This window comes from Ascaphus truei, chromosome 2 (assembly GCF_040206685.1).
Source record: "Ascaphus truei isolate aAscTru1 chromosome 2, aAscTru1.hap1, whole genome shotgun sequence".
Classification (NCBI taxonomy): domain Eukaryota; kingdom Metazoa; phylum Chordata; class Amphibia; order Anura; family Ascaphidae; genus Ascaphus; species Ascaphus truei.
In genome coordinates this window covers 170,087-184,398 of record NC_134484.1, presented here as the reverse complement: position 1 = coordinate 184,398, position 14,312 = coordinate 170,087, and the positions used below count along the sequence as shown (strand labels likewise).

General features: G+C 51.4%; 1 protein-coding gene across 1 annotated transcript in view; it reads right to left on the bottom strand.

Annotated features, from left to right (window-relative positions):
- MROH1 (maestro heat like repeat family member 1) overlaps positions 1-14,312 on the bottom strand; it is a 157,194-nt gene that overhangs the window by 15,595 nt on the left and 127,287 nt on the right. Inside the window, exon 8 of the mRNA XM_075580880.1 lies at positions 6,752-6,854. Within this exon, the coding sequence (XP_075436995.1) occupies positions 6,752-6,854 (103 nt within the window). The remainder of the gene's footprint in view (positions 1-6,751; positions 6,855-14,312) is intronic.

The window sequence follows — 14,312 nt, the reverse complement described above, 5'->3', positions numbered from 1 at the left end:
CCTGTGAGGTTTGGGTAGCTCTGTACATGTGAAGAAGAGACCTGTGAGGTTTGGGAAGCTCTGTACTTGAGAAGAAGAGACCTGTGAGGTTTGGGAAGCTCTGTACATGTGAAGGAGACCTGTGAGGTTTGGGAAGCTCTGTACATGTGAAGGGGAGACCTGTGAGGTTTGGGAAGCTCTGTACATGTGAAGAAGAGACCTGTGAGGTTTGGGAAGCTCTGTACATGTGAAGGGGAGACCTGTGAGGTTTGGGAAGCTCTGTACATGTGAAGAAGAGACCTGTGAGGTTTGGGAAGCTCTGAACATGTGAAGAAGAGACCTGTGAGGTTGGGAAAGCTCTGTACATGTAAAGAAGAGACCTGTGAGGTTTGGGAAGCTCTGTACATGTGAAGAAGAGACCTGTGAGGGTTGGAAAGCTCTGTACATGTGAAGAAGAGACTTGTGAGGTTTGGGAAGCTCTGTACATGTGAAGAAGAGACCTGTGAGGGTTGGGAAGCTCTGTACATGTGAAGAAGAGACCTGTGAGGTTGGGGAAAGCTCTGTACATGTGAAGAAGAGACCTGTGAGGTTTGGGAAGCTCTGTACATGTGAAGAAGAGACCTGTGAGGTTTGGGAAGCTCTGTACATGTGAAGGGGAGACCTGTGAGGTTTGGGAAGCTCTGTACATGTGAAGAAGAGACCTGTGAGGTTTGGGTAGCTCTGTACATGTAAAGAAGAGACCTGTGAGGTTTGGGTAGCTCTGTACATGAGAAGAAGAGACCTGTGAGGTTTGGGAAGCTCTGTACATGTGAAGAAGAGACCTGTGAGGTTTGGGAAGCTCTGTACATGAGAAGAAGAGACCTGTGAGGTTTGGGAAGCTCTGTACATGTGAAGAAGAGACCTGTGAGGTTTGGGAAGCTCTGTACATGAGAAGAGGAGACCTGTGAGGTTTGGGAAGCTCTGTACATGTGAAGAAGAGACCTGTGAGGTTTGGGAAGCTCTGTACATGTGAAGAGGAGACCTGTGAGGTTTGGGTAGCTCTGTACATGTGAAGAAGAGACCTGTGAGGTTTGGGAAGCTCTGTACATGTGAAGAAGAGACCTGTGAGGTTTGGGAAGCTCTGTACATGTGAAGAAGAGACTTGTGAGGGTTGGAAAGCTCTGTACATGTGAAGAAGAGACCTGTGAGGTTTGGGAAGCTCTGTACATGTGAAGAAGAGACCTGTGAGGGTTGGAAGCTCTGTACATGTGAAGAAGAGACCTGTGAGGTTTGGGAAGCTCTGTACATGTGAAGAAGAGACCTGTGAGGTTGGGAAGCTCTGTACATGTGAAGGGAGACTGTGAGGTTTGGGAAGCTCTGTACATGTGAAGAAGAGACCTGTGAGGTTTGGGTAGCTCTGTACATGTAAAGAAGAGACCTGTGAGGTTTGGGTAGCTCTGTACATGAGAAGAAGAGACCTGTGAGGTTTGGGAAGCTCTGTACATGTGAAGAAGAGACCTGTGAGGTTTGGGAAGCTCTGTACATGTGAAGAAGAGACCTGTGAGGTTTGGGAAAGCTCTGTACATGTGAAGAAGAAACCTGTGAGGGTTGGAAAGCTCTGTACATGTGAAGAAGAGACCTGTGAGGTTTGGGAAGCTCTGTACATGTGAAGAAGAAACCTGTGAGGGTTGGAAAGCTCTGTACATGTGAAGAAGGGACCTGTGAGGTTTGAGAAAGCTCTGTACATGTGAAGAAGAAACCTGTGAGGGTTGGAAAGCTCTGTACATGTGAAGAAGAGACCTGTGAGGTTTGGGAAGCTCTGTACATGTGAAGAAGAGACCTGTGAGGGTTTGGAAGCTCTGTACATGTGAAGAAGAGACCTGTGAGGTTGGGAAAGCTCTGTACATGTGAAGAAGAGACCTGTGAGGTTTGGGAAGCTCTGTACATGTGAAGAAGAGACCTGTGAGGTTTGGGAAGCTCTGTACATGTGAAGAAGAGACCTGTGAGGTTTGGGAAGCTCTGTACATGTGAAGAAGAGACCTGTGAGGTTTGGGAAGCTCTGTACATGTGAAGAAGAGACCTGTGAGGTTTGGGAAGCTCTGTACTTGAGAAGAAGAGACCTGTGAGGTTTGGGAAGCTCTGTACATGTGAAGAAGAGACCTGTGAGGTTTGGGAAGCTCTGTACATGTGAAGAAGAGACCTGTGAGGTTTGGGAAGCTCTGTACATGTGAAGAGGAGACCTGTGAGGTTTGGGAAGCTCTGTACATGTGAAGAAGAGACCTGTGAGGTTTGGGAAGCTCTGTACATGTGAAGGGAGAGACCTGTGAGGTTTGGGAAGCTCTGTACATGTGAAGAAGACCTGTAGGTTTGGGAAGCAACGTACAGTAGACCTGTGGAGGTCACGTGAGGGAAGTCAACTCTGTACATGTGAAGAAGGAGACCTGTGAGGTTGGGAAGCTCTGTACAGGAAGTGACGAGACCTGTGAGGTTTGGGAAGCTCTGTACAGTAAAGAAGACCTGTGAGGTTTGGAAGCTCTGTACATGAGAAGAAGAGACCTGTGAGGTTTGGGAAGCTCTGTACATGTGAAGAAGAGACCTGTGAGGTTTGGGAGAGCTCTGTACATGTGAAGAAGAGACCTGTGAGGTTTGGGAAGCTCTGTACATGTGAAGAAGAGACCTGTGAGGTTTGGGAAGCTCTGTACATGTGAAGAAGAGACCTGTGAGGGTTGGAAAGCTCTGTACATGTGAAGAAGAGACCTGTGAGGTTTGGGAAGCTCTGTACATGTGAAGAAGAGACCTGTGAGGTTTGGGAAGCTCTGTACATGTGAAGAAGAGACCTGTGAGGTTTGGGAAGCTCTGTACATGTGAAAAAGAGACCTGTGAGGTTTGGGAAGCTCTGTACATGTGAAGAAGAGACCTGTGAGGTTTGGGAAGCTCTGTACATGTGAAGAAGAGACCTGTGAGGTTTGGGAAGCTCTGTACATGTGAAGAAGAGACCTGTGAGGTTTGGGAAGCTCTGTACATGTGAAGGGACCTGTGAGGTTTGGGAAGCTCTGTACATGTGAAGAAGAGACCTGTGAGGTTTGGGAAGCTCTGTACATGTGAAGAAGAGACCTGTGAGGTTTGGGAAGCTCTGTACATGTGAAGAAGAGACCTGTGAGGTTTGGGAAGCTCTGTACATGTGAAGAAGAGACCTGTGAGGTTTGGGAAGCTCTGTACATGTGAAGAAGAGACCTGTGAGGTTTGGGAAGCTCTGTACATGAGAAGAAGAGACCTGTGAGGTTTGGGAAGCTCTGTACATGTGAAGAACAGACCTGTGAGGTTTGGGAAGCTCTGTACATGTGAAGAAGAGACCTGTGAGGTTTGGGAAGCTCTGTACATGTGAAGAAGAGACCTGTGAGGTTTGGGAAGCTCTGTACATGTGAAGAAGAGACCTGTGAGGTTTGGGAAGCTCTGTACATGTGAAGGGACCTGTGAGGTTTGGGAAGCTCTGTACATGTGAAGAAGAGACCTGTGAGGTTTGGGAAGCTCTGTACATGTGAAGAAGAGACCTGTGAGGTTTGGGAAGCTCTGTACTTGAGAAGAAGAGACCTGTGAGGTTTGGGAAGCTCTGTACATGTGAAGAAGAGACCTGTGAGGTTTGGAAAGCTCTGTACATGTGAAGAACAGACCTGTGAGGTTTGGGAAGCTCTGTACATGTGAAGAAGAGACCTGTGAGGTTTGGGAAGCTCTGTACATGTGAAGAGGAGACCTGTGAGGTTTGGGAAGCTCTGTACATGTGAAGAAGAGACCTGTGAGGTTTGGGAAGCTCTGTACATGTGAAGAAGAGACCTGTGAGGGTTGGAAAGCTCTGTACATGTGAAGAACAGACCTGTGAGGTTTGGGAAGCTCTGTACATGTGAAGAAGAGACCTGTGAGGGTTAGGAAGCTCTGTACATGTGAAGAAGAGACCTGTGAGGTTGGGGAAAGCTCTGTACATGTGAAGAAGAGACCTGTGAGGTTTGGGAAAGCTCTGTACATGTGAAGAAGAGACCTGTGAGGTTTGGGAAGCTCTGTACATGTGAAGAAGAGACCTGTGAGGTTTGGGAAGCTCTGTACATGTGAAGAAGAGACCTGTGAGGTTTGGGAAGCTCTGTACATGTGAAGAAGAGACCTGTGAGGTTTGGGAAGCTCTGTACTTGAGAAGAAGAGACCTGTGAGGTTTGGGAAGCTCTGTACATGTGAAGAAGAGACCTGTGAGGTTTGGGAAGCTCTGTACATGTGAAGAAGAGACCTGTGAGGTTTGGGAAGCTCTGTACATGTGAAGGGGAGACCTGTGAGGTTTGGGAAGCTCTGTACATGTGAAGAAGAGACCTGTGAGGTTTGGGAAGCTCTGTACATGTGAAGGGGAGACCTGTGAGGTTTGGGAAGCTCTGTACATGTGAAGAAGAGACCTGTGAGGTTTGGGAAGCTCTGTACATGTGAAGAGGAGACCTGTGAGGTTTGGGAAGCTCTGTACATGTGAAGAAGAGACCTGTGAGGTTTGGGAAGCTCTGTACATGTGAAGGAGAGACCTGTGAGGTTTGGGAAGCTCTGTACATGTAAAGAAGAGACCTGTGAGGTTTGGGAAGCTCTGTACATGAGAAGAAGAGACCTGTGAGGTTTGGGAAGCTCTGTACATGTGAAGAAGAGACCTGTGAGGTTTGGGAGAGCTCTGTACATGTGAAGAAGAGACCTGTGAGGTTTGGGAAGCTCTGTACATGTGAAGAAGAGACCTGTGAGGTTTGGGAAGCTCTGTACATGTGAAGAAGAGACCTGTGAGGGTTGGAAAGCTCTGTACATGTGAAGAAGAGACCTGTGAGGTTTGGGAAGCTCTGTACATGTGAAGAAGAGACCTGTGAGGTTTGGGAAGCTCTGTACATGTGAAGAAGAGACCTGTGAGGTTTGGGAAGCTCTGTACATGTGAAAAAGAGACCTGTGAGGTTTGGGAAGCTCTGTACATGTGAAGAAGAGACCTGTGAGGTTTGGGAAGCTCTGTACATGTGAAGAAGAGACCTGTGAGGTTTGGGAAGCTCTGTACATGTGAAGAAGAGACCTGTGAGGTTTGGGAAGCTCTGTACATGTGAAGGGACCTGTGAGGTTTGGGAAGCTCTGTACATGTGAAGAAGAGACCTGTGAGGTTTGGGAAGCTCTGTACATGTGAAGAAGAGACCTGTGAGGTTTGGGAAGCTCTGTACATGTGAAGAAGAGACCTGTGAGGTTTGGGAAGCTCTGTACATGTGAAGAAGAGACCTGTGAGGTTTGGGAAGCTCTGTACATGTGAAGAAGAGACCTGTGAGGTTTGGGAAGCTCTGTACATGAGAAGAAGAGACCTGTGAGGTTTGGGAAGCTCTGTACATGTGAAGAACAGACCTGTGAGGTTTGGGAAGCTCTGTACATGTGAAGAAGAGACCTGTGAGGTTTGGGAAGCTCTGTACATGTGAAGAAGAGACCTGTGAGGTTTGGGAAGCTCTGTACATGTGAAGAAGAGACCTGTGAGGTTTGGGAAGCTCTGTACATGTGAAGGGACCTGTGAGGTTTGGGAAGCTCTGTACATGTGAAGAAGAGACCTGTGAGGTTTGGGAAGCTCTGTACATGTGAAGAAGAGACCTGTGAGGTTTGGGAAGCTCTGTACTTGAGAAGAAGAGACCTGTGAGGTTTGGGAAGCTCTGTACATGTGAAGAACAGACCTGTGAGGTTTGGGAAGCTCTGTACATGTGAAGGGACCTGTGAGGTTTGGGAAGCTCTGTACATGTGAAGAAGAGACCTGTGAGGTTTGGGAAGCTCTGTACATGTGAAGAAGAGACCTGTGAGGTTTGGGAAGCTCTGTACATGTGAAGAAGAGACCTGTGAGGTTTGGAGAGCTCTGTACATGTGAAGAAGAGACCTGTGAGGTTTGGGAAGCTCTGTACATGAGAAGAAGAGACCTGTGAGGTTTGGGAAGCTCTGTACATGTGAAGAGGAGACCTGTGAGGTTTGGGAAGCTCTGTACATGTGAAGAAGAGACCTGTGAGGTTTGGGAAGCTCTGTACATGTGAAGAAGAGACCTGTGAGGTTTGGGAAGCTCTGTACATGTGAAGAAGAGACCTGTGAGGTTTGGGAAGCTCTGTACATGTGAAGGGACCTGTGAGGTTTGGGAAGCTCTGTACATGTGAAGAAGAGACCTGTGAGGTTTGGGAAGCTCTGTACAGTATTGCTCTCTAATTGCAGGCGCCCGTCACTGCACTGCCCCCTCCTGTCAGAGACGCACATTACATGACACCTCTCTGACTCTCGGGTTCATGCATGTGCGTCCCCCCCGTGTCTGCGGTGAGGCCGTATCCCGGGGCCTGCAGTCCCGTGTGTCACAGCTGCGGTTAGTCTGCGTGTCTCGCCTCGCGTGTGCTGCGGTTAGTCTGCGTGTCTCGCCTCGCGTGTGCTGCAGTTAGTCTGCGTGTCTCGCCTCGCGTGTGCTGCGGTTAGTCTGCGTGTCTCGCGTGTCTCGCGCGTGCTGCGGTTAGTCTGCGTGTCTCGCCTCGCGTGTGCTGCGGTTAGTCTGCGTGTCTCGCCTCGCGTGTGCTGCAGTTAGTCTGCGTGTCTCGCCTCACGTGTGCTGCGGTTAGTCTGCGTGTCTCGCGCGTGCTGCGGTTAGTCTGCGTGTCTCGCCTCGCGTGTGCTGCGGTTAGTCTGCGTGTCTCGCCTCGCGCGTGCTGCGGTTAGTCTGCGTGTCTCGCCTCGCGTGTGCTGCGGTTAGTCTGCGTGTCTCGCGTGTGCTGCAATGCAGGGAACACGTTACCTATAAACATGGGGGCCGCTGCCCGGATATCCGGCCAGGTGCTCTTGAAGTAGGACACGTTAGTCTGGATGAGACGGGAAAGCATGTCCGGGTAACCCTGCAACTACACGGGACACACAGCGGGGACATGTGAGGACATACAGTATAATCGGGTAACCCTGCAACTACACGGGACACACAGCGGGGACATGTGAGGACATACAGTATAACCGGGTAACCCTGCAACTACACGGGACACACAGCGGGACATGTGAGGACATACAGTATAACCGGGTAACCCTGCAACTACACGGGACACACAGCGGGGACATGTGAGGACATACAGTATAACCGGGTAACCCTGCAACTACACGGGACACACAGCGGGGACATGTGAGGACATACAGTATAACCGGGTAAGCCTGCAACTACACGGGACACACAGCGGGGACATGTGAGGACATACAGAATAACCGGGTAACCCTGCAACTACACGGGACACACAGCGGGACATGTGAGGACATACAGTATAACCGGGTAACCCTGCAACTACACGGGACACACAGCGGGACATGTGAGGACACACAGTATAACCGTGTAACCCTGCAACTACACGGGACACACAGCGGGACATGTGAGGACATACAGTATAACCGGGTAACCCCGCAACTACACGGGACACACAGCGGGACATGTGAGGGCACACAGTATAACCGGGTAACCCTGCAACTACACGGGACACACAGCGGGACATGTGAGGACACACAGTATAACCGGGTAACCCTGCAACTACACGGGACACACAGCGGGGACATGTGAGGGCACACAGTATAACCGTGTAACCCTGCAACTACACGGGACACACAGCGGGGACATGTGAGGACATACAGTATAACCGGGTAACCCTGCAACTACACGGGACACACAGCGGGACATGTGAGGACAAACAGTATAACCGTGTAACCCTGCAACTACACGGGACACACAGCGGGGACATGTGAGGACATACAGTATAACCGGGTAACCCTGCAACTACACGGGACACACAGCGGGACATGTGAGGACATACAGTATAACCGGGTAACCCTGCAACTACACGGGAAACACAGCGGGACATGTGAGGACAAACAGTATAACCGTGTAACCCTGCAACTACACGGGACACACAGCGGGGACATTTGAGGACATACAGTATAACCGTGTAACCCTGCAACTACACGGGACACACAGCGGGACATGTGAGGACATACAGTATAACCGTGTAACCCTGCAACGACACGGGACACACAGCGGGGACATGTGAGGACATACAGTTTAACCGGGTAGCCCTGCAACTAGACGGGACACACAGCGGGACATGTGAGGACATACAGTATAACCGGGTAACCCTGCAACTACACGGGACACACAGCGGGACATGTGAGGACATACAGTATAACCGGGTAACCCTGCAACTACACGGGACACACAGCGGGACATGTGAGGACATACAGTATAACCGGGTAACCCTGCAACTACACGGGACACACAGCGGGGACATGTGAGGACATACAGTATAACCGGGTAACCCTGCAACTACACGGGACACACAGCGGGGACATGTGAGGACACACAGTATAACCGGGTAACCCCGCAACTACACGGGACACACAGCGGGGACATGTGAGGACAAACAGTATAACCGTGTAACCCTGCAACTACACGGGACACACAGCGGGGACATGTGAGGACATACAGTATAAACGTGTAACCCTGTAACTACACGGGACACACAGCGGGACATGTGAGGACATACAGTATAACCAGGTAACCCTGCAACTACACGGGACACACAGCGGGGACATGTGAGGACATACAGTATAACCGTGTAACCCTGCAACTACACGGGACACACAGCGGGGACATGTGAGGACATACAGTATAACTGGGTAACCCTGCAACTACACGGGACACACAGCGGGGACATGTGAGGACATACAGTATAACCGGGTAACCCTGCAACTACACGGGACACACAGCGGGGACATGTGAGGACATACAGTATAACCGTGTAACCCTGCAACTACACGGGACACACAGCGGGGACATGTGAGGACATACAGTATAACCGGGTAACCCTGCAACTACACGGGACACACAGCGGGACATGTGAGGACATACAGTATAACCGTGGAACCCCGCAACTACACGGGACACACAGCGGGACATGTGAGGACATACAGTATAACCGTGTAACCCTGTAACTACACGGGACACACAGCGGGGACATGTGAGGACATACAGTATAACCGGGTAACCCTGCAACTACACGGGACACACAGCGGGGACATGTGAGGACACACAGTATAACCGGGTAACCCTGCAACTACACGGGACACACAGCGGGGACATGTGAGGACATACAGTATAACCGGGTAACCCTGCAACTACACGGGACACACAGCGGGGACATGTGAGGACACACAGTATAACCGTGTAACCCTGCAACTACACGGGACACACAGCGGGACATGTGAGGACATACAGTATAACCGGGTAACCCTGCAACTACACGGGACACACAGCGGGACATGTGAGGACATACAGTATAACCGTGTAACCCTGCAACTACACGGGACACACAGCGGGACATGTGAGGACATACAGTATAACCGGGTAACCCTGCAACTACACGGGACACACAGCGGGGACATGTGAGGACATACAGTATAACCGGGTAACCCTGCAACTACACGGGACACACAGCGGGACATGTGAGGACATACAGTATAACCGTGTAACCCTGCAACGACACGGGACACACAGCGGGACATGTGAGGACATACAGTATAACCGGGTAACCCTGCAACTACACGGGACACACAGCGGGGACATGTGAGGACATACAGTATAACCGGGTAACCCTGCAACTACACGGGACACACAGCGGGGACATGTGAGAACATACAGTATAACCGGGTAACCCTGCAACTACACGGGACACACAGCGGGACATGTGAGAACATACAGTATAACCGGGTAACCCTGCAACTACATGGGACACACAGCGGGGACATGTGAGGACATACAGTATAACCGGGTAACCCTGCAACTACACGGGACAGACAGCGGGACATGTGAGGACATACAGTATAACCGGGTAACCCTGCAACTACACGGGACACACAGCGGGGACATGTGAGGACACACAGTGTAACCGTGTAACCCTGCAACTACACGGGACACACAGCGGGACATGTGAGGACATACAGTATAACCGTGTAACCCTGCAACTACACGGGACACACAGCGGGACATGTGAGGACATACAGTATAACCGGGTAACCCTGCAACTACACGGGACACACAGCGGGACATGTGAGGACATACAGTATAACCGGGTAACCCCGCAACTACACGGGACACACAGCGGGACATGTGAGGACACACAGTATAACCGTGTAACCCTGCAACTACACGGGACACACAGCGGGACATGTGAGGACATACAGTATAACCGGGTAACCCTGCAACTACACGGGACACACAGCGGGGACATGTGAGGACATACAGTATAACCGTGTAACCCTGCAACTACACGGGACACACAGCGGGACATGTGAGGACACACAGTATAACCGGGTAACCCCGCAACTACACGGGACACACAGCGGGACATGTGAGGACATACAGTATAACCCTGCAACTACACGGGACACACAGCGGGACATGTGAGGACATACAGTATAACCGGGTAACCCCGCAACTACACGGGACACACAGCGGGGACATGTGAGGACATACAGTATAACCGTGTAACCCTGCAACTACACGGGACACACAGTGGGACATGTGAGGACATACAGTGTAACCGTGTAACCCTGCAACTACACGGGACACACAGCGGGGACATGTGAGGACATACAGTATAACCGGGTAACCCTGCAACTACACGGGACACACAGCGGGGACATGTGAGGACATACAGTATAACCGTGTAACGCTGCAACTACACGGGACACACAGCGGGGACATGTGAGGACATACAGTATAACCGTGTAACCCTGCAACTTCACGGGACACACAGCGGGACATGTGAGGACATACAGTATAACCGGGTAACCCCGCAACTACACGGGACACACAGCGGGACATGTGAGGACATACAGTATAACCGTGTAACCCTGCAACTACACGGGACAGACAGCGGGGACATGTGAGGGCACACAGTATAACCGGGTAACCCTGCAACTACACGGGACACACAGCAGGGACATGTGAGGACACACAGTATAACCGGGTAACCCTGCAACTACACGGGACACACAGCGGGACATGTGAGGACATACAGTATAACCGGGTAACCCTGCAACTACACGGGACACACAGCGGGACATGTGAGGACATACAGTATAACCGGGTAACCCTGCAACTACACGGGACACACAGCGGGACATGTGAGGACATACAGTATAACCGGGTAACCCTGCAACTACACGGGACACACAGCGGGACATGTGAGGACATACAGTATAACCGTGTAACCCTGCAACTACACGGGACACACAGCGGGACATGTGAGGACATACAGTATAACCGTGTAACCCTGCAACTACACGGGACACACAGCGGGGACATGTGAGGACACACAGTATAACCGGGTAACCCTGCAACTACACGGGACACACAGCGGGACATGTGAGGACATACAGTATAACCGTGTAACCCTGCAACTACACGGGACACACAGCGGGGACATGTGAGGACACACAGTATAACCGGGTAACCCCGCAACTACACGGGACACACAGCGGGACATGTGAGGACAAACAGTATAACCGTGTAACCCTGCAACTACACGGGACACACAGCGGGGACATGTGAGGACACACAGTATAACCGGGTAACCCTGCAACTACACGGGACACACAGCGGGACATGTGAGGACATACAGTATAACCGTGTAACCCTGCAACTACACAGGACACACAGCGGGGACATGTGAGGACATACAGTATAACCGTGTAACCCTGCAACTACACGGGACACACAGCGGGGACATGTGAGGACATACAGTATAACCGGGTAACCCCGCAACTACACGGGACACACAGCGGGGACATGTGAGGACATACAGTATAACCGTGTAACCCTGCAACTACACGGGACACACAGCGGGGACATGTGAGGACATACAGTATAACTGGGTAACCCTGCAACTACACGGGACACACAGCGGGGACATGTGAGGACATACAGTATAACCGGGTAACCCTGCAACTACACGGGACACACAGCGGGGACATGTGAGGACATACAGTATAACCGTGTAACCCTGCAACTACACGGGACACACAGCGGGGACATGTGAGGACATACAGTATAAACGTGTAACCCTGTAACTACACGGGACACACAGCGGGACATGTGAGGACATACAGTATAACCAGGTAACCCTGCAACTACACGGGACACACAGCGGGGACATGTGAGGACATACAGTATAACCGTGTAACCCTGCAACTACACGGGACACACAGCGGGGACATGTGAGGACATACAGTATAACTGGGTAACCCTGCAACTACACGGGACACACAGCGGGGACATGTGAGGACATACAGTATAACCGGGTAACCCTGCAACTACACGGGACACACAGCGGGGACATGTGAGGACATACAGTATAACCGTGTAACCCTGCAACTACACGGGACACACAGCGGGGACATGTGAGGACATACAGTATAACCGGGTAACCCTGCAACTACACGGGACACACAGCGGGACATGTGAGGACATACAGTATAACCGTGGAACCCCGCAACTACACGGGACACACAGCGGGACATGTGAGGACATACAGTATAACCGTGTAACCCTGTAACTACACGGGACACACAGCGGGGACATGTGAGGACATACAGTATAACCGGGTAACCCTGCAACTACACGGGACACACAGCGGGGACATGTGAGGACACACAGTATAACCGGGTAACCCTGCAACTACACGGGACACACAGCGGGGACATGTGAGGACATACAGTATAACCGGGTAACCCTGCAACTACACGGGACACACAGCGGGGACATGTGAGGACACACAGTATAACCGTGTAACCCTGCAACTACACGGGACACACAGCGGGACATGTGAGGACATACAGTATAACCGGGTAACCCTGCAACTACACGGGACACACAGCGGGACATGTGAGGACATACAGTATAACCGTGTAACCCTGCAACTACACGGGACACACAGCGGGACATGTGAGGACATACAGTATAACCGGGTAACCCTGCAACTACACGGGACACACAGCGGGGACATGTGAGGACATACAGTATAACCGGGTAACCCTGCAACTACACGGGACACACAGCGGGACATGTGAGGACATACAGTATAACCGTGTAACCCTGCAACGACACGGGACACACAGCGGGACATGTGAGGACATACAGTATAACCGGGTAACCCTGCAACTACACGGGACACACAGCGGGGACATGTGAGGACATACAGTATAACCGGGTAACCCTGCAACTACACGGGACACACAGCGGGGACATGTGAGAACATACAGTATAACCGGGTAACCCTGCAACTACACGGGACACACAGCGGGACATGTGAGAACATACAGTATAACCGGGTAACCCTGCAACTACATGGGACACACAGCGGGGACATGTGAGGACATACAGTATAACCGGGTAACCCTGCAACTACACGGGACAGACAGCGGGACATGTGAGGACATACAGTATAACCGGGTAACCCTGCAACTACACGGGACACACAGCGGGGACATGTGAGGACACACAGTGTAACCGTGTAACCCTGCAACTACACGGGACACACAGCGGGACATGTGAGGACATACAGTATAACCGTGTAACCCTGCAACTACACGGGACACACAGCGGGACATGTGAGGACATACAGTATAACCGGGTAACCCTGCAACTACACGGGACACACAGCGGGACATGTGAGGACATACAGTATAACCGGGTAACCCCGCAACTACACGGGACACACAGCGGGACATGTGAGGACACACAGTATAACCGTGTAACCCTGCAACTACACGGGACACACAGCGGGACATGTGAGGACATACAGTATAACCGGGTAACCCTGCAACTACACGGGACACACAGCGGGGACATGTGAGGACATACAGTATAACCGTGTAACCCTGCAACTACACGGGACACACAGCGGGACATGTGAGGACACACAGTATAACCGGGTAACCCCGCAACTACACGGGACACACAGCGGGACATGTGAGGACATACAGTATAACCCTGCAACTACACGGGACACACAGCGGGACATGTGAGGACATACAGTATAACCGGGTAACCCCGCAACTACACGGGACACACAGCGGGGACATGTGAGGACATACAGTATAACCGTGTAACCCTGCAACTACACGGGACACACAGTGGGACATGTGAGGACATACAGTGTAACCGTGTAACCCTGCAACTACACGGGACACACAGCGGGGACATGTGAGGACATACAGTATAACCGTGTAACCCTGCAACTTCACGGGACACACAGCGGGACATGTGAGGA